Source organism: Nansenia antarctica (genome assembly GCF_963989245.1).
Source record: "Nansenia antarctica genome assembly, chromosome: 18".
Classification (NCBI taxonomy): Eukaryota; Metazoa; Chordata; class Actinopteri; order Argentiniformes; family Microstomatidae; genus Nansenia; species Nansenia antarctica.
Genome location: NC_137691.1, coordinates 9,673,765 through 9,693,906, shown reverse-complemented (window position 1 = coordinate 9,693,906; position 20,142 = coordinate 9,673,765). Strand labels below are relative to the sequence as shown.

General features: G+C 43.3%; 3 protein-coding genes across 4 annotated transcripts in view; 1 reads left to right on the top strand and 2 right to left on the bottom strand.

Moving 5' to 3' along the window:
- mmp24 (matrix metallopeptidase 24) overlaps nt 1-20,142 on the bottom strand; it is a gene marked incomplete at both ends in the record, with an annotated part of 367,122 nt that overhangs the window by 264,777 nt on the left and 82,203 nt on the right. The gene's annotated exons all lie outside the window — the stretch shown is intronic.
- The window catches only part of rtf2 (replication termination factor 2), a 40,798-nt gene that overhangs the window by 2,704 nt on the left and 17,952 nt on the right, over nt 1-20,142 (top strand). Inside the window, exons 4-6 of the mRNA XM_080548328.1 lie at nt 1,112-1,251; nt 5,420-5,498; nt 18,073-18,183. Of these exons, the coding sequence (XP_080404454.1) occupies nt 1,112-1,251; nt 5,420-5,498; nt 18,073-18,183 (330 nt within the window). The remainder of the gene's footprint in view (nt 1-1,111; nt 1,252-5,419; nt 5,499-18,072; nt 18,184-20,142) is intronic.
- gcnt7 (glucosaminyl (N-acetyl) transferase family member 7) lies at nt 8,491-17,359 on the bottom strand. The gene is made up of 6 exons (XM_080548203.1): nt 16,753-17,359; nt 12,987-13,277; nt 12,320-12,676; nt 11,478-11,901; nt 11,066-11,161; nt 8,491-10,387 (listed from the first exon to the last, which is right to left on the bottom strand). The coding sequence occupies exons 2-6, from the start codon at nt 13,203-13,205 to the stop codon at nt 10,101-10,103; spliced, it is 1,383 nt and encodes a 460-aa protein (XP_080404329.1). The 5' UTR covers nt 13,206-13,277; nt 16,753-17,359; the 3' UTR covers nt 8,491-10,100.

Here is a 20,142-nt window from a genome sequence, read left to right as displayed (position 1 = left end):
GATTGAGCCTGCCGTGCCCGTTCCAGCCCTGAGTCGGGAGAAGTACTACGGGAGTAGTGCGCTACTATCGACAACCTGGGCTACTGGTACCATTAGATTAGGATTGATTAGATTAGGTTGACAATACCACACTACATTTGAGTTTAGGGATATCAATGTTATATATTTGTGTATGTTTTATCTTTATGTATTATGTTATAATTGTTCCACATTTGAGACCTGTCTTCCCCCCACTCAGTTATTCAGTCGGTGTCCATCATTTAAGTTCAATTTAGTCTATCTATAGTGTTAGAGTTTATTTTATGCCACTAAGGTGAAATAGTCCACGGGTGTGTATCCCCCCGATACATCCTCCTCATTCTCATACTCGCGAGTCCGAGTAAGTATGATTTGACAGGCAGCTAGACTTAATGCCTTCCCAATCAGCGAGACGTGGTTATAGAATTGACGTTGTTTTATTGATAAAAAGGGTAAAACTGGAAAGAGAATATAAAAAACTTACATTACTGTCGTGAAACTATTTAACACACTTCAGTTAACGTAATGTGGAGTCCGTTCATTGATCGATCGATGCAGTCCGTTCAAATAGCCATCAAAAGCTAAACTAGGCATACTTAAAATTACCAATTACATACTCAAATCCCATTAATGCAATTGAAATAAACATCTTAAAGTAGCCTACAGTCGGCAATATGTTCAGCCCTGGACATATTATGCCATAGTAGCGCATGCGAATCATGAAAGCCTATAATATAGTTCGCGATCTAATCGTATCGGATGAGAAATAGACATTAAATGGCATAGGCCTATATAGGCTACACAACAGCTAATCACCGCGACAAACACCTATATTATATTCTAATATGATGACCGGAATTTCTCCCGTTTGTCCGACACATTGAAATCTTCCCGGACACGTTGACCGGCACCACTTTTTTCTAACGGAAACCCTGCTGGGAACACCACCACTAGTGTGCCCATGAGTAAGACACTTAGCCCTAAATTACTCCAGGGAGACTGTCCAATCTGTACAATCTCTAATTGTAAGTCCCTTTGGATAAATGGTTAAGCTATAAAATGTAATATGTGTGTACATATGCTTTCGCCTCAGGATGTGAAGGAGCTGAACCTGACTGACAACCCTGTGTGGAAGGGAGAGCATAACGACACTAAAGGAGACCGTTATGAGGACATGCACTGTGCCATGTTTATCTGTCCTGTGGTTGGGCTGGAGATGAGCGGGAAACACAGGTAACAGAACCCGCCGCTGTGCTCTAAAGGGAGACTCAATATGGCATAGCCACAAAATAGCGAGGGTGACTACTGACAGAGGTAGTGAAGACAATTCACTCAGCAGCCTTGGTGTCATGTGGCTATCGCGTGACGGAATTGCTAGCGACTTGCTGCGCTGATATAAAATGCTAGCGAGTCTTGCTTGAGTGAATCTGAAACATCTCTAATTCATCTAACTTCCCGCCGGGATGTCATATCGCAGCGGCTACCTTTAAAGCTAATACTTTTACTTTACTTGACTTGACTTTATTTGTATAGCACTTATCAAGACAGCAGTCACAAAGTGCTTCATTTGGCCAACAAATAAAATATAATTCATAAAATGTAAACAAGCACTTCACAAAAGCAATGAAACAAATGATAAAATGATAAAATCGATACAGATATCGATATATAAGTAAAAAAGATAAAACAACTTATAAAAACGGCATCTAATATAAGTGGGTTTTAATAAATAAAATAAAAAGTGGTACAGACCCAGCTAACCTAACAGTAAAAGCTTGGCACCCTTTGTTTTGAGCCTAGACCGTGGGACAATTAAAAGCTGTTGGTCAGAAGTGATCTAGGTGCAATATATTGGGTTAAAAGATCGGAAATATAGGAGGGTGCCATGCCATGGAGGGCCTTAAATGTGATCAGGAGGATCTTGAATTGAATCCTGAAACGTACGAGAACCCAATGTAAGTGGCCCAGAATGGGGGTAATATGCTCTCTTTGTTTGGTGTATGTCAAAAGCCTCACAGCTGCGTTCTGAACCAGTTGGAGTCGAGCAATTGCGGACTCACTTAAGAAAGAAAACAAATTGTTATAGTAATCCAAACGGGATAAAAGCATGGATGATTTGCTCTATAATTTTCTTAGACAGTGCTGATCTGATTTTGGCAATGTTTCTCAGTTGGAAAAAACAAGACTGAACCAATTTCTTGATTTGGTCAAAGTATTTTTTCTTATCAAACACAACATCAAGATTTCTAGCAGAAGGTTTTATATTTTTTGCTAAGTTCCGGAGATATGGACTCATACTCTTTGCAGTTTGGTCTCGCCCAAGAACCAGTGTCCAGGAAGTTCAGTGACATCCAATCTTTAATAGCAGTGAGACAACACTGTAAAGTATCCACATTTTTAAGCTTGTCGGATTTAAAAGAAACATAAAGCTGGGTGTCATCTGCATAACAATGGAAGGCAACAGTCTTATATTGATGAATAATATGACCAAGGGGGAGCATATACAGACTGAACAAAATGGGACCAAGGGTTGAACCTTGTGGGACCCAACACAACATATGAGTTGATGATGAGACAAGATCATCAATAGTCACCCTAAACGATCTCTGTAGGATATGAGGAAAGCCATCTGAGGGCAGTTCCATCTATGGCGACCCAATACTTTAGTCTATCCAGCAAGATGGTATGATCAACAGTGTCAAAGGCGGCAGACAAATCCAACAATATTAAAATGGAGTGATGACCAGAGTCTCTATTTATAAGTATGTTGTTAGTCATTTTCAACAAAGCAGTTTCAGTACTATGCAGCCTACGAACCCCAGATTGAAATGGGTCGAGAATGTTATTTATTTCTATTATTTCCGGTCGTTGTTTAGCAAAAGCCTTTTCAATTATTTTTGAGACAATGGGTAATTTTGAGATTGGCCTATAATTTTGAGGGAATGTTGGATCAAGACTAGGTTTCTTTAGAAGGGGCTGAATACAGGCTTGTTTGAAGTCTAGGAACAAACCGGAGGACAGAGACTCATTAACAATGGAGAGAAGACATGGGGAAATGACTTTTAATACCTCTTTGAATAATCTGGGAGGGAGAGTGTCAAGGCCACAGGAGGATAGCCTAAGTGCATGTGTGACACAATGTCAAGCAAATTATCCAAATTATCTATCTGAATAATACATCGCTCCGTCATTGTTTGTCTTATCTTCATGTATCCCCTAAATTAGTCTACCTGTTTTGGCAGATATTCTTCTTGTAGTTTAATTCTTGAGTCCATCCAACCCAATATGCCATTGATTATTCCCCAAGATATTGCCATCAAATATTTAAGCAATATCACACGAGAGGGAGTGTGTTATACTGAATATCAGCACGGCTGTGATTCGGTCATAGGTACGAGGCCGCCAGGCCGTGCTGATATTCAGTATAACACACGACCTCGAGTGTGATATTGCTTTTATACAACAGTTCTACAGCGCAATTTATTAGTTAACAGTAATAAGTGACAACAGATAATTATTTGTTTGTTTATTCAATCATTTATTTTGGCTCCGTCAAGAAAAAATAGTTCCCGCAACGGGACTGTTCAACTGTTTTGGCTCCGTCAAGAAAAAATAGTTCCCGCAACGGGACTGTTCAACTGGACTGTTGTCTAGTAACCTGAACACAAACTAGCTACTTCGTATCGTGGCTAGCTACTTTGTATCGTGTACATTTATTTGTACATCTCCATGTATTGTGCAACCAGTGAAATATGACTCGGTTGACAGTCGCTTTGGTGGCATGTGTGAATGTGATTCAGATTCAGACGAGTTGACATCAGACAGCACGCTGCTCCATCGTTTTCTGCTCTCGGCGGATGGTCTCCAATAACTTTTTAGCGAGCTTTCAGACCTGCAAAACACATACGTTTTTTGTTTAGATTGTTATGTTCCGCTACTCATTCATTATAAATCACAATTCAGATCGTAATCTCACCTATGCCCGCTCACTGCCATGATCTCCCTCGCCTCGAGTCCCGCATCGGACAGTTTCTGTATGGCAGTGGCTCTCAGGCTGTGGTTGGTGTAAGATGTGTGTCCCTGCCTCTTTGCACATCCTCGGCAACATCTGTGCCAGCTGGTTTACTCCCAGGGGAACGGTGGTGTACCAGTAGCTGTCTGTCTCCGCTGTTACCCTCCTGGGCTGCAGATAGAGGGCTTTTGCATTGGGCGGAATTTTGGTCAGGTATTTTTCGAGAGATGCTACCGGGCAGAGGGGATTTCCTCGCTCCTCAAACATTGCGCCCCTACGATTTTCTCTGTCTCGCTCAAGTGGGTCTTTATGGTTTTTGGTTTCTTCATTGAATGTCATGGTGAAATACTTTTCTCCATTCTCATGACGTTTTAGTACGAATGAGTCAGGTTTGAGATCCCGGTTCCCCTCTTTACCCCTGCGTCCAAAGTGCAACTGAATATCATACCAGACCTTGTTCAGTAAACCTTTTGGATAGTCTGGATTTAATGTTGCAGAATATTTTAAGGTGCGCTGGTCTTCAGGTGATATCGGGGGGCGGTGTGTTGTTTTGTCTTTCCCTGCCCTTCTGAGCTCTTTCACAACACCTTTGAAGACATTATTGGCTGATGTGAATTCTGGGTCCTGCATCAGATTCCAAGACCGGCTAACCGGTGGCTCATTGATGTAACGGTTTAGACCAGCACGAAGCCCAAGGTAGCTGCTGATGCTGTAGTGCTCCCCTTTAGTTGTCCGGATGGACCCAAAAAACTGCCTCAGGACTGTATTTAGCTCTGCCTTCTCAATGGACTGGATGTTGATGTCTATATGTTTAAGGCTTAGCCAAGTCTGGAGGCAGTTCAAGGCCCATGTTGTTTGCCTTACGGTGTTAATTTCATTTCTACTCTTCTCCAATTTGTCCAGGTCGGCCGGTGTCATATCAGCACACCTGGGGGTTTGCACTGAAGTACCTTCGTCCTCTCCTTCTGATTCATAGTTTAATTCAAATGTTATATTTGGAAATATATCCATCTTCTCTTTCTGTTGTAGGCTAGGCTATATGACCGCTAATGTAGTCTAATTAACGGTAATTTAACACCTGTGCGGGAACGGTAATTTAACACCTGTGCGGGCGGAGTGATACACATAGTTAAAAGTCCCAGTGCTGTTATACTATATATCGTAACTCATGGAATGCCTCTTGTCCAATCAAATGACTTGGTCGGAACTAACTGTTGTATAATTAAGCAATAATGGCAGAGAGGCTGTAATTTATCATGAATATTGTCACAGCTAGGGGGAGTTGTTAGGCACAACGTGTTCCTTTGGTTTTATAATTGTGTGTCTCTCTCTCTCTCTCTCTCTCTCTCTCTCTCTCTCTCTCTCTCTCTCTCTCTCTCTCTCTCTCAGGTTCTGTTTCGTGCAGACCTGTGGCTGTGTTTTTTCAGAGCGAGCCATGAAGGAGGTGAAGACTGAGATCTGCCACAAGGTAGGACAGCACAGCATAACCACAACCCTAGATCTGGAGATAGTGTCTAACAGCTATGATACCCATAAACACACCCTTAGATCTGTAGACACAGGGCTCTGAGGATCACACCAATAAATACACCCATAGCTCTCACTCAAACATATAACATATGACATATGACATACATGTGACATATACATAGTATGTCATATATAACATATAGGGCCGGTTTCACAGACAAGGCTTAAGCGTAATCCTAGACTAAAAAGCATCTTCAAAGGAGATTTTACATTGAAAGTATGATTCAGTCCAGGACTAGGCTTAAGCCTTGTCTGTGAAACCGGCCCCTAATGTTGTAACATAGGACTCTAGTTTGATGATGGTGATTGGGTCTGTTCTAATATAGATTGATCAACCTTAAGGAGTGTGTGTGTGTGTGTGTGTGTGTGTGTGTGTGTTTTATCACACTCTAATGCCTTAACTGTACCCGTAGATCTGTTTGTTCTCTCTCTAGTGAATGAATAACCCTGAGGTCATTTTACATCCTGTTAATGCATCAATACCCTGCCTTGATAAGAATGGCCATATGAACTCCAAGTCTGTGGTCCTTTTTGCATGGGGAATTCTTCTGCTATGGAGGGAGACCAGCACAACAACAGACCCACACATTATGTCGTTATACTGTACTAGTAGGTAGGGCTTTAACGATGCAGTTAATTATTGATACAAATATGTGACGATTTAAATCGGTGAGATGAAAAAATAATCGCAATATTTGTTTCGGACAATGAGGAATATGGGCGTTGCAGTGAGAGAGGCTAAATGTTTCTGTGTTTTGAGTCCAAGACATTTGATTGCAGATTACATGCAAGACTAGCTAGCTCCCTCGAATAAAGCTTGATGTATCTTTCGTATCAGGTGGAGGCCCCGAAGCTGTCATGCTTGTGTAAACTTGGAGTGAAAGTCATGTAGCTAGACTAACTAGCTAGCATGCTGGTTATCTATTCATGTTGTTGGGCTTTAAGGTTAAACTGTTATTGCTGTAGCTCGCTTTGATTTTGATTTGATTTTGATTAGGAATTTACAATAGAATAATTTACGCATAATAATAATAATAATAATTCATTACATTTATATAGCGCTTTTCCGAGGCTCAAAGACGCTGACAATACAGGAGATACGGAAAACACAAAAGCAACATGGACACATGGAACACAGAATCAGCGAACGGGGAGGGGGGGGGGGTGGTGGTAGGGGGGGGGGGAGGTGGTTAGGGGTAGGGGAGGCTGTATGCATATCAGGGGGGTGGCAGGGTTAGGGGAAATGGGTAGGGGTAGGGGAGGTTGTATGCGTGTCCGGGGGGGGGGGGGTGGCCGGGATGGGGGAGATGGCTAGGGGTAGGGTGGCCGGGATGGGGGAGATGGCTAGGGGTAGGGGAGGCTGTAGGCATGGGAGAACAGGTAGGTTTTGAGGTGGGATTTAAAAGTGAGGAGTGAGGGTGAGTCTCTGAGTGGTTGAGGGAGAGAGTTCCAGAGGCGGGGTGCAGCTTGTGAAAAGGCACGGTGACCGAAGCCTTTGAGTTTTGAGGGTGGGACAGTGAGGGGAACAATGGATGAGGATCGGAGGGTACGGGTAGGGCGGTGGGGGAGAAGGAGGTCAGTCAGGTAAGGGGGGGCCAGGCTATGGAGGGCTTTGTATGTGAGGATGAGGACTTTGAATTGTATACGTTCTTTGATGGGGAGCCAGTGGAGAGAGTGGAGGACAGGAGTGATGTGGTCACGGGAGCGGGTGTTTGAGAGGAATCATGACACTAAGTAATGTCTAGAGGATAGCACTTGAATTATTTAAAACACTTATTTCCAAAGTGGTCCTTGATGGAAACATAAAATGAATAAAACAAAACATCACACAGCATAAAACATAAAATGAATAAAATAAAACATCACACATCAGCATATAAACAGCATAACAAACTGTATAAGAAAACAGCATAAAAAACACACATTAAAACACACAACATGGAAACAAAGTGAAACAAAACAAAACGGAAACACCCTCTCTTTCTTAAGGGTGAGCCATTAGTTCTCCCCATAAATATAGAATATACGCTGCACTCGTCTCGCAATGCTGTTGTCGAAGTGAGCATTGTTGGTGGTGTGTTGGTGTGTTGTTGTAAGTGTACAGCTAAACTAGCTAGCTACATTGACATTGGGAATGCAGTTAAAGAAGTGATTCTGTATGCAGGGTCATCATCAAAATGTAAACTAAGGGGAAAATGCATTTTAAAATAGTTATTTTCTATGACCTGTCTTCAGTTGTGCTTAAGGAACTACATATCAGCAGTAATTAAGCTTGGGAACCGACGTCATAACGCTCCATTGTGGGGTACGGCCGCCCTGTTCTTTGCTCTCCTAACCGTTTACATTATAGCGCCTCCAACTGTTTACATTTTCTGTACGTCATGCTTTGAGATAGCTAACGAAAATGATAACAAAATTATATAGCCTACCAAATAACGAAATGATGTACCAAAGAATATGGTGGCAGTGGGCGGACATAGCAACCGTGACATCATGTTCCGGAGAACAATACTTTTTGAAAATATGATTTGAGCCTAGCCGAACACATCCCATATGTCAACAAATTACAAACAATACAGTATAATAACTCCTTCATTCGTTGGTTATGAAGAGGTGAAAATAAGTGATTATTTAAGAAAATACATAGTTTTTGTCTAAAAAATAAATAAAATAATATTTTTCAGTCATAATTTGTCTGCAATGTCATTTTGTTAAAAAAACTATTGTGAGAAAATCGTATCACCAGTATCGTGAATCATATCGAATCGTGAGTTGAGTGCATCGTTACATCCCTACTAGTAGGACTTTCTACACAAAACCAACTAAGCTAACTACTATTCTGCTTGAGAATAGTAGTTAGCAAGGCATGGTTATTATCTTTCTGATAAATTATCAAAAACAAATGGGTTGGATGAAAAGACAAAGTCGTGAAATGGTTTATTACTAGAACTCTCTTTAGTGAGAGTTGCATCACAAGTAAAACAATGGCTAGCCTGATCAGCATTCTTAGCATACCTATGTTGACAACTTCCATGTAATCACAAATGGCACACATTGGCTAAAGCTGCCAGGAAATGAATCCTATTGTATTTGCTATAGTTACACAATAGAATAGTTTACTTTACGTCAGATAGACAATCCTTTACAATCCAGTGTAACATGACCCACTCATGATCACCAGTCCAACTCACTATCCACTAGGCCACCACTACCCTAAGTAAACAGCCACATCCATACGACTATTTTATTGTCTATCACCTGTTCTGCAGCCTACAGTATGTGATGACATTGAAATACAGTGTAAAGACCAGCAGCAGAAAATACCCAATATATATTTGTAAATATATTAATGAGATTGGTACCTGAGCTATCATATGTTGGTTGAGTTGTGACTAACTAGACTGTGCTAGTTTTGTTGTGACGAGCATAACTGTTTTATGACTGGCTAATTATGTTGTGACCAGCTAGCGTATGCTAGATGTGTTGTGACTGTACACCAGTGGCGGTTCTAGGGTGTTTTAAATGGGATGGTAGAGGGGTGACAGGATTTCCTAGCCCCACACCACTACCCCACTCGTTCACAAACTCACAATTAGAGAGTTAGAAATTATAATATTTACACTATCCTATACCCCTCAGTTCCACACATACTCAATAAAGCACATAGTCAATAAAGCAACAAAGAACATTTTCCTAACACACAACCACCACAATTAGGCCATAATGTCACCCCCAAAAATGTATTGCACAATTGTCTATTAACAACCACAAAGAATATCCTAATCCACACATATTACACATCCTATCCTACACCCCTTAGCCATCCCATCCACACATACACACTCACCCACAGTTTGGAATAGTTTAGAATTATAATACACAATCATTACACATGTCATATCCTACACCCCATAGCCACACCCACTAACCCACCCAAAATGTGGTTGGAATTACAATATGTACACCACAGGTCTATAAAGACCCAGTGTGACGCAGGGATCGGTGGCTAGTGTGGGAGCCTAGGGGGGTGGGGGTGTGTGGGGGGGGGTGGGTCGGGGTGGCCTGGGGGGTGAGGGAGAATTCCTGAGTGATTCTAGTTGCGTCATCCTATAATCCTTCTGCCCTAAGAAGTCCTCTCAGCCTATTTTTAACCAGGAAGCGTTTGAGGACATCCAAGATATGTCAATATAGAGTCTCCGTGCTCGCTGTGCTATCAGCTTTCTAAATTGGAGGGGAATGTTAGATTACGGTTGGAAAAAAGCCGAAGATAGACATCCTGTTGGGTGTACTTTGAAGTTCCTTTCTTTGGTATCAATCCACTTTTAGCTTTTCGCTTGCTTACTGCAAGCATATCACGAAAAATTCATAAAATAGACAATTCACATTCAAGATATGGCATTCTTAGTATATCACACTCCCTAGAATTCAAGGCATTCTATTCTGTATGTGGGTGCCCCTAGTTTTGAGCTTAGTGCACCAACACATGCACCAGGGCACGTCGATGTTTCAAAAAAATCAATGTCTGTTATAAAAGTCCAGCCTATTGGTCAGGAAACCAACGGCCCTTTAAAAATCCCAACGTTCCTCTCAAGAGACTGGAGCTGTTGGTGGTGGAGGTGTTGGATTGTCTGGCCGTGGCAAGTAGCCATGACGACTGTATGGGCACGGTGGCTTGCTGTAGCACCTTGGCCCTGTGCCACTGCTCCATACAGTCCAGAGCTTCCGGAAAAGTCTTGCTCTCGAACTTGTTGGCGAACATGCTGTTCCGGTGGATAATCCAGTCCAGGTCCTTTAGGCCATAGATACAGATGTCCCTCACATAGCGACCTGGGAAGGGACATATCAATGTCGATTCATAAAGTTTATACATGTTTTCCCCCCCCATCTTATAAAATGGCAATTATTATTATTTGAGTAGCTAATGTCCAGATGTTTCAGCTTTGGTGGTGTTTGCGACTGTAGACCAGCTACAGAGAGAGCAGTAGAAGGGATATCAGATCAGACGTATATATCACTCTCTCCTCTGAGAGAGAGGCAGCTGGAGCCACCAGTGTACATTTACAGCAGCCTAATCAAGTTGTGTTGTTACTGTAAGCTGTAGAGTCGAGACAGAGAGGGCAATAAAGGTACTATCAGTAAGGGAAACGAGAAGTAGGACATTGTGTGACCGGATCAGTGTGAACCCTATCATCTCCTGTTGGGTAAACCTTTCACATACTTCCCACCTGGAATCGAGGAGCAGAACAGGTCACGGTAGAGATACAGTACATAGTTCCAATAGCTGAGAGGAACAGGTATGGGGGAGTTTGTTCCAATTAAATAGTTCCAATAGCTGAGAGTATGGCGAGTGGTTCTAATTAAATATTTCCAGTAGCTGAGAGTATGGCGAGTGGTTCTAATTCAATATTTCCAGTAGCTGAGAGGAACATGTATGTAGTTCCGTTAGAATAGCAACTACAGGAAGTATGGTTTGACATTGGTTCGGGGTTGTTGTTGTTACTGTACCATTGCAGCCTTTGTGTGCTCTTCCCTGCTGATCGCTCCACTTGATGGCCCTGATGTCTCCGCTCCATCCTCCCTCTAGATGGCTCCCAGGGGCCTCTAGGAGAACAGGATCCATCCACAAAAGATTATTAGAGTAATTTTTTCTGAGTGGGGCAGTCCCACTCATATTTGTCTTTTTAATGACAGATATCGTAGAGATTATGACAGGAAGGATGGGTGAGAGAGAGAGAAGGGATGACATGCAGGATATGTCCGCGGCTGGAATCAAACCGGGATCCCTGCGGTACATGGTCAGCGCTTAATCCATTACGCCACCTAAGCGCCCCGCACAAAATATTATTTACCCCACCCCCAACACCCTACCCTTACTCTAACCCCCTACCCTCCCCATACCGACATCCCTAGGACTTACCTGGTATGTGGTTGAGCGTGACCCAGAAGTGTTCGTCCGGGCTGAAGGTGTCCTTGGACCATTGCAGTAGATCCTTGGACGTGGGGCTCTCCAGCACGTACTTCACGAACCCCCGCGTCAGGGCGTAGTAGGCCGTCCCGAAGTACACCTGAAGCCCTCTGGGCGCGGGCGCCTTCGTCAGGCCCTTCCCCCGCGGGACCACGTGGGAGCCCACCACCTCGTGGTGCTGCAGCTGGGTGCGGTGCCTGAAGGTCGGGGGCTGTTTGATCCCCGGCGTCATGTTCTTGTCCCGCCACTCGGGGCTCTGCATGTAGCGCACCATCTCCAGGTTGGTCTTCACCGGGAAGTCCTGACCGCACAGGTTAATCACCTTCATCCAGTTCACCGGAGACGCGTCCAGGTCTGTCATACAGTTGATGTCTGCCTGAGTAGAGTAGAGTAAATGGACTGACTTATATAGTGCCATATTCCAAAGCGCTTTACAACGGCCTCTCATTCACCCCATTCACACACACATTCACACACCGATGGCGGCAAGCTACCATGCAAGGCGCTGGCCCCGCTCATCGGGAGCAATTTGAGGTTTAGTGCCTTGCCCAAGGACACCTCAACATGGGGCTCTACCTCCTGCACCACAGCCGAGCAGAGCGGGATAGAATATAAAAGTACTTTATTCGTCCAGTTGTTACCACAGAAATGTAGATTATGTATCTGGAATCTGAGACCAGCTGCCATCAGTCACCACCCACAAGACCCCACAGATTTTAACACCTCTTACTGAGACTTGAAACTGGGGACCTTTAGCCAAACGTCAAGCCTTCTGTAACCTCTATACAAGCTACCTGGAGGCGGGAGAAGCCGGCGTAGGTCACCGTCTCGCTGCGACTGGAGAGGAATGCGTTGGGGAAACAGCTCAGCACGGTCGCCACGGCGTTCCGGTAGTGACTCGGCGCCTTGGCGTCGATGTGGACGCAGTACAGGTTCTGAGGGGCGTAGATGGAGCGTAGCAGCCTGACGAACAGCTCCAGCTCCTTGTGCACGGTCATGATGAAGGCTAAGGGGTAGTCTTCCTCCTCGCGGCTCAGAGGCTCAGTGATGAAGTGGAGTTCCCTCTTCAGGAGAGAGCAGTCCAGGCTTCCCTCTGTGGCATTGTCCCCGTCCCCAACCAACTCCTGCAGATACTCCGCCACCTGACTTACCTTCGGTGGATAATAAATAAATAGATAATGAATGGATGGATAGATCAGTGTTTCTCAACCCTCTCCTCGGGGCGCCCCAGCCGCTCCACATATTTGATCTGTTCCACCACCAGCACACCTGATTCAACTAATCAAGTCCAAATCATAATTGCTTTGGACTTGATTAGTTGAATCAGGTGTGCTGGTGGTGGAACAGATCAAATATGTGGAGCGGCTGGGGCGCCCCGAGGAGAGGGTTGAGAAACACTGAGATAGATAGATGGAAAGATAACCAGCTACTGTATATAGTACAATCGAGTAGACTCTTCACCTGGCAGTCTCTGTGTGCCCATGTGGTTTCCTGGGTGGTCGGGAGGGAAACGCTCGGCAGGACAGTCTGGCACAGCTGAGAGTAGGGCCGGCAGGTCGCTGGCGCCAGGTGGCCGTGAGGGTCTGTGGCACTCAGGTAGATCAGTGAGCAGATCACTATGCAGGTTCCCAGGCACAACAGGAAACTGCACTTGGCCCCATACCATGATATCTGGACCATAATAGTCCAGCACCACCGAGACACACACACTCACACACTCACACTCCACCACTGCCGCCGCTGTGCTACTTCCTGCAAGAGAAGACACAAGTTAGTTGGTTACCTGACCTACCAGTCCAGGCCATCATGGACCATCCCTCCCATCCCCTACTACGTGACACGTGGCAGATTAGAAAAGCTCCTTTAACAACATGCCATTACAACCACGTTGCAACAAGGAGCGCTCTATATAAATATTGATCTATCTATCTATCTATCTATCTATCTATCTATCTATCTATCTATCTATCTATCTATCTATCTATCTATCTATCTATCTATCTATCTATCTATCTACCTACCTACCTATCTATCTATCTATCTATCTATCTATCTATCTATCTATCTATCTATCTATCTATCTATCTATCTATCTATCTATCTATCTATCTATCTATCTGTCTATCTGTCTATCTGTCTATCTGTCTATCTGTCTATCTGTCTATCTGTCTATCTAACCCCAGCAACACAAGATCCAGGTTAGAGAACAGTTATAAAGACATTTACATTTACATTTTTGCCATTTAGCAGATGCCTTATTCCAAAGCGATTTACAATCAATACATTTGACTATGTAAGTGAATCATCAATCCACCAGTCGTAGCAGGAAAGGTAATCTAACACAGGCAGTCGTTGTGCTACAAGAAGAAAGATTAAAAAAAATAAAATAATAATGTTTAAAGAGAGACACAGGCACTACCATGCTACCTCCTACAAAGCACCAGCAAAAGACTCTTTGTAAAGACGACAATAGCTGGCCTGGCCGGTTTTATAATCTTAAGAGATTTATTGTTAACTCATTGCTGCTCTGCACTGCCTGGGTTATGTCTACAGGTGTTTAACAACCAAGCAAAATCCACTCACGGCCCAGAGCACAAACTCTGTAATCTTGTTTTCAATCATTGTTCTATTCTGTAATCTTGTTTTCAATCATTGTTTCTATTCTAAAGCACTTTGAATTGCATTCATGTATGAAAGGCGCTATATAAATAAAGTTTCACTTCACTTCACTTCACATGATACAAGTCATTACAGAGAAAGTGTAAAGACTAGGGTTGCAACGGTTCTCGGTTTGATATTGAACCGTACGGTTCGCCATCCACAGTTCAATACGCACTAGTGAATGTTGGTTTTTCGGTTTATGCTGCATTCCACTGAAAGTCGGAGGTGGAGTTTGTCTGGAACGCAGTTGCTTCTTGTTCAAATGCTTGTTCATGTCGAGCGGAGTTGAGAACATAGCAACAGTTTGAGGAAGCCCCGGATTGCTACAAATCTGCGTTGTGGGGTCATTCATTTCGGTTTTGGCATTGAATACAAACGAGCGATGCAAACATTGCTTCACGCGAGTCGTATATGTGCATTATACTGTATGTACATTATATGCGCATAATATGCGCATAATGTGTATATGGGCTCTTCTCCTATACCAGTAGTCAAGGCTAAGAGGCACTTTTACATTTGAAAGTGTTTTTTGTTATATTATACAATATAGGCCTACCAGTCATATTCTGGAATGTGTCTTAAAGTTCCATAAGTATAAGGAAAGTAGTCTCCTTACGCACAAAACACGTATCGAAACTGTGACCCAAAAAACTATGTTCATACCGAACCGTGGGCCAACTGAACCGTTGCACCCCTAATAGACACACACACACACACACACACACACACACACACACACACACACACAGTACAGATGGTTCCTGCCAGAGATTGGGTGGAGAGGAAGTTGACAACAGTGGATGCCCCTGCTAATTTTCCCATAGTATATGCAACAAGGGGATCCTGTGCAAATCTCTGTAGCTTCTCCTAAGCTTCTGTTGATACTGTTAACACCTGGCTGCAGACTGGGAGGGGAGAGAGCTACACTGCTTCACTAAACTGTCTAGCTGTCTATCTGCTTCACTAAACTGTCTAGCTGTCTATCTGCTTCACTAAACTGTCTAGCTGTGCTGTCTATCTGCTTCACTAAACTGTCTAGCTGTACTGTCTATCTGCTTCACTAAACTGTCTAGCTGTACTGTCTATCTGCTTCACTAAACTGTCTAGCTGTCTATCTGCTTCTCTGAACTGTCTAGCTGCTTCACTTAACTGTCTAGCTGTGCTGTCTATCTGCTTCACTAAACTGTCTAGCTGTGCTGTCTATCTGCTTCACTAAACTGTCTAGCTGTCTATCTGCTTCACTAAACTGTCTAGCTGTCTATCTGCTTCACTAAACTGTCTAGCTGTGCTGTCTATCTGCTTCACTAAACTGTCTAGCTGTGCTGTCTATCTGCTTCACTAAACTGTCTAGCTGTGCTGTCTATCTGCTTCACTAAACTGTCTAGCTGTCTATCTGCTTCACTACACTGTCTAACTGTCTATCTGCTTCACTATATTGTCTATCTGCTTCACTACACTGTCTAGCTGCCTATCTGCCTCACTACACTGCCTTGCCACTTACATACACTGTCAAGTTGCACTGCCATGGTTGAGATAGGGCTCTGTCTTGTCTGTTTTTATTCATCCACTGCTTATGAAAGCTCTGTGGCCAATGCTTTTAACCAGTCCGGTTGGATCATTCTTGGGCCACAGCACCTAATGTTGTTTGTATTTACACCACATTTCTCTTCTTTCCCCCAACGGAGTTGTATAGTAGCACACTGGAGAACACTTCCACAGAGCCTAGCTAATGGTGTTATTGGTTGAGACCTGCCCATAGCCCCCCGTGATTGGGTGTGACAGCTGCAGTGGGGATTTGAATATTAAGAGTCTGTCACAACAATGCGTGGGTTCCTAACAATATTTCCAGGGTCTCCCATGGCCATTGTGACGTTACAGAGAACAATGTTGTTGATCTTGTTTTCCTCTGATGTTAGGGTCACCGATAAGAGAGAAATGTTGTTAATCTCGTTCATCTTGTTTTCCTCTCTCGTTGTGTAAGAGTTATGTGAATTACGCTTTTTTTTGCTTGGTGGTTGGGCAGTATTAGGCATTAACTTTGAGTGGTTAAGGTTAGCCATTTAACTTTGAGTGGTTAAGGTTAGGAGATGTTGTCAGTGGGAAGCAAAGTAGCAATACTTTAGCAAATATTGGCATAAGATCAACAATTACCAAGCATGATTTGAACCAGCGATGTTTGGGTTGCAAAGTCTGCTGGTTTCTACCTCCACGTCCTTATGCGGTGTCCGTATTTACCTTCCAGTGCAGCTAGATAACACGTTAACACAGATCGTATTCTTTGGTCTTCAGAAACGTTCCTCCACAACGTAATCATTTGGAGACTGGGGTTGTGTCATCGTCAACATTCTCTGCTTCACATTGTTTTTAAAAAGTGAACTTTTCAGTGAACACATTAAGGATTTGCTTAAGACTACCCACAGCGTAGTACACTAGCACAGCGCACTGCTTCCATTTTGATTCAGAGTGAGAGAGAGAGAGAAACAAACCTATTTCATCACCTCTAGAGAGAGAGAGAGAGAGAGAGAGAGAGAGAGAGAAAAAATATTAGGTTAGTGAGGTATCTTACCTTGACCCCAGGGATCCCTGTCCTCCAGTATCGAGGAGGTTAAACATTAGTTCCTGACTAGAACAATGGTGCTGTGGGCTGGAGCCAAGAGTCAAGCCAATAGTTAGGAGACTTAGGCCACACACACACACACACACACACACACGGTAGCTGATATGACTGTCAGAGGCCCGCCTGGAGCTGGAGCAGAGTGTGTGTCGCCAGGCGGCACTCTGGATTTGTTGTGGTTGTCCCAGGCAGCGAGTGGTTCGCGATGTTGCTGAGCGTATGTGTGTGTGGGGGAGAGAGAGAGAGAGAGAGATTGCGCGCCTGTGTGTGTGTTGTCTCTAATCCTTGCATCTGTGACTGAGCTGCTTCCTCGACTGCATCTCCCTGGAGATGGCCTGCCCTGCCTGGTTACAGGCGGCTTCACACACACACAAACACACACACATACACGCTTTTTCTAACAGTCTCCTCCCACCTTTCAGTCTTGCTCTCTCTGTCTCTCTTGACTCTCGCTTTCTCTTTCTGTGTCTATTTCTATTTTTCTCTTTCCATTGCCTCTTGCAGTTTAACACTTACTTTTTCACTTGCTCTCTATCGCTTATCTCTCTGTCGCTTATCTCTCTCTCTCTCTCTCTCTCTCTCTCTCTCTCTCTCTCTCTCTCTCTCTCTCTCTCTCTCTCTTGTTCGCTATCTCTCTTTCTCTCTCTCGTTCTTTCCCCTTCTCCAGAGCTCCAGTCTCCTTCCCCTGCTGTAAGCAGTCCAGTAGTGGTAATGGTAGCATGGACAGTGTCCTCTGGTGTCTCTCTGTCGCTCAGTCCTCTCCCCTCCCTGTGTGAGCTCGCATCAGGTGGCGCTGGCTTAGCTCTCTCCCCTGAGAGACTGGTGAGCTGTTTCAGCTCTGGCTCACTTCTCCCCTGCGTCTTGTCTTGCCTGCGAGGGACTAGCTGGCTGGTTCAGTCCTGCAGACAAAATCCTGGCTGCTCTGGAGCTGTTACTGGTGGAGTTAGCTAATGCTAGCTAGCGGCAGCCCCCCAGTCCAGTGTCAGCCAGCAGTGTTTGTCTGCTGTCTGCTGCTCTGCCGCGCGGCGTCCTGGTGCCTGCTCAGCCCTGCCCAGCCAGTGAGATTAGCTCTCTTGTGTTAACACACCACATGGCCTGAGGTCACCCAGACACAATAGGTCCCCTGCTGGTGGACAACCGCTTTTGGCTTTTGTGTGTTCAAAAGCGGTGTATAGGTAAACAGTCTTGTGTTTTATTACAGTCCTTTGAGGAGAAAAAAAAATGCAATTGCAACTGTTTGTAGCTAAAACTGGTCTGATGTCTCTGTTCTAGTGTGGCGACCCGTTCAAGGATGGAGACCTGGTCGTTCTGAACGGAACCAAAGAGGATATTGACAGACTGAGGCAGAAGATGGAGGAGAAGAGAGTCAAGGCTAAAACTAAGGTGGGCTATCATCATCATCATCATCATCATCATTGTCATAGAAGGACATTTATATTAAACGGTATGCATTCATGATGTAATAAAGGTGACATTCTATAAGATAATAGACATATTTGATACGGTCACATACACAACTATGGCAGGTTAGTCATTGTGTCTCGCTCTACGGACACAGACGGCCTCTAGACAGTGTTTTGGTGCTTTGTGCGTCCACCAAATTAGTTCAGGGTAGTTCTGAGGACTTAGGGAGAGGTGGGTTAGGTGAAAACGTGTGTCATCGTGAGTTTCAATCTCAAAACAGCATGACTTGATTTAAAACAATCTGTCAACACTCCCCTCACCTCCTTGTATATTTAGGGCACAAGCCGACGCAGTGGACATGGCCTGTTATGCTGTTATGCTATACCTGTTAGGCTGAGTTGCACCAACATGGATTAAACTTTAAACTGGATTAAATCAAGGTTTATGTACTAATCCTGTTGCACCAAACTTTAAACCTATCTTAAATGCAGTTTAAAATGAATCCTGGTTAAATCTAAACCTCTGGTAATCTCAGTTTAATTTCCATTTAAACCTAGATTAAATTCAAGTCTGTTGCACCAGTAATTTTACACCTGGTTTAAAGATGGATTATCAGTTATATTTAACCACCCCTGGAGTTTAAAATGAATCCTGGTTAAATCTAAACCTCTGGTAATCTCAGTTTAATTTCCATTTAAACCTAGATTAAATTCAAGTCTGTTGCACCAGTAATTTTACACCTGGTTTAAAGATGGATTATCAGTTATATTTAACCACCCCTGGAGGAGGGTTATGTTAGGTTTTACTGACAACATGGCTGCATATTATCTTCACTGGATGGGAATAGAGGAAGGTTTCTTGCAGGAAAATTCAAGACAGATTCAACCCAATTGAATTTTATAACAATAGGGAGTTTTCCCAACGGTATAGCTTTACAAAAAACTGTTTACTGTCATACCGTATACCTCAATGGGAAGGTTGTACCAGCTATCAGACATGGAAGTGAGAGGACCTCTGCTGTGCCACCACAGTGTTCTCCAGCTCCTAGTAGCTTTGGGTTTTTATGTTACAGGGTGTTTTCAAATGGTAGAGGGGATCTTTTTGGAGTTCACAAGTCCACAGTCTGCAGAATTGTCAGCAGAGTGTCAAAGGTATATACTGTAATACTATACACCAGGGGTCGGCAATTAGGTTTGGCCTCGGGCCAATTTTTTTTTGAGCCACTAGATGGCGGGCCCGAACATAATCAAAGGCTAATTTAAGTAATTGATTGTTTAAACATGTGACACGTTCTAATGCTTTGACTTTTCTTTCGAAAAATGTACACATCGCTAGTCAACTAACACAGCTTGTTTTGTGAGCCTGCTAACAATGTAAAGTAGTGTTTTAGTTAACTAGGTAACAATGTAAAGTAGTGTTCTAGTTAACTAGGTAACAATGTAAAGTAGTGTTCTAGTTAACTAGGTAACAATGTAAAGTAGTGTTGTAGTTAACTAGGTAACAATGTAAAGTAGTGTTGTAGTTAACTAGGTAACAATGTAAAGTAGTGTTCTAGTTAACTAGGTAACAATGTAAAGTAGTGTTGTAGTTAACTAGGTAACAATGTAAAGTAGTGTTCTAGTTAACTAGGTAACAATGTAAAGTAGTGTTCTAGTTAACTAGGTAACAATGTAAAGTAGTGTTGTAGTTAACTAGGTAACAATGTAAAGTAGTGTTGTAGTTAACTAGGTAACAATGTAAAGTAGTGTTCTAGTTAACTAGGTAACAATGTAAAGTAGTGTTGTAGTTAACTAGGTAACAATGTAAAGTAGTGTTCTAGTTAACTAGGTAACAATGTAAAGTAGTGTTCTAGTTAACTAGGTAACAATGTAAAGTAGTGTTCTAGTTAACTAGGTAACAATGTAAAGTAGTGTTCTAGTTAACTAGGTAACAATGTAA

Excerpts from the sequence above, each read along its gene's own strand:
- gcnt7 (XM_080548203.1), bottom strand. The coding sequence starts at position 13,205 with ATGGTCCAGATATCATGGTATGGGGCCAAGTGCAGTTTCCTGTTGTGC. Across the intron at positions 12,677-12,986 it reads GGGCACACAGAGACTGCCAG|GTAAGTCAGGTGGCGGAGTA; the intron begins GTGAAGAGTCTA and ends TATCCACCGAAG. Across the intron at positions 11,902-12,319 it reads CCGGCTTCTCCCGCCTCCAG|GCAGACATCAACTGTATGAC; the intron begins GTAGCTTGTATA and ends TACTCTACTCAG.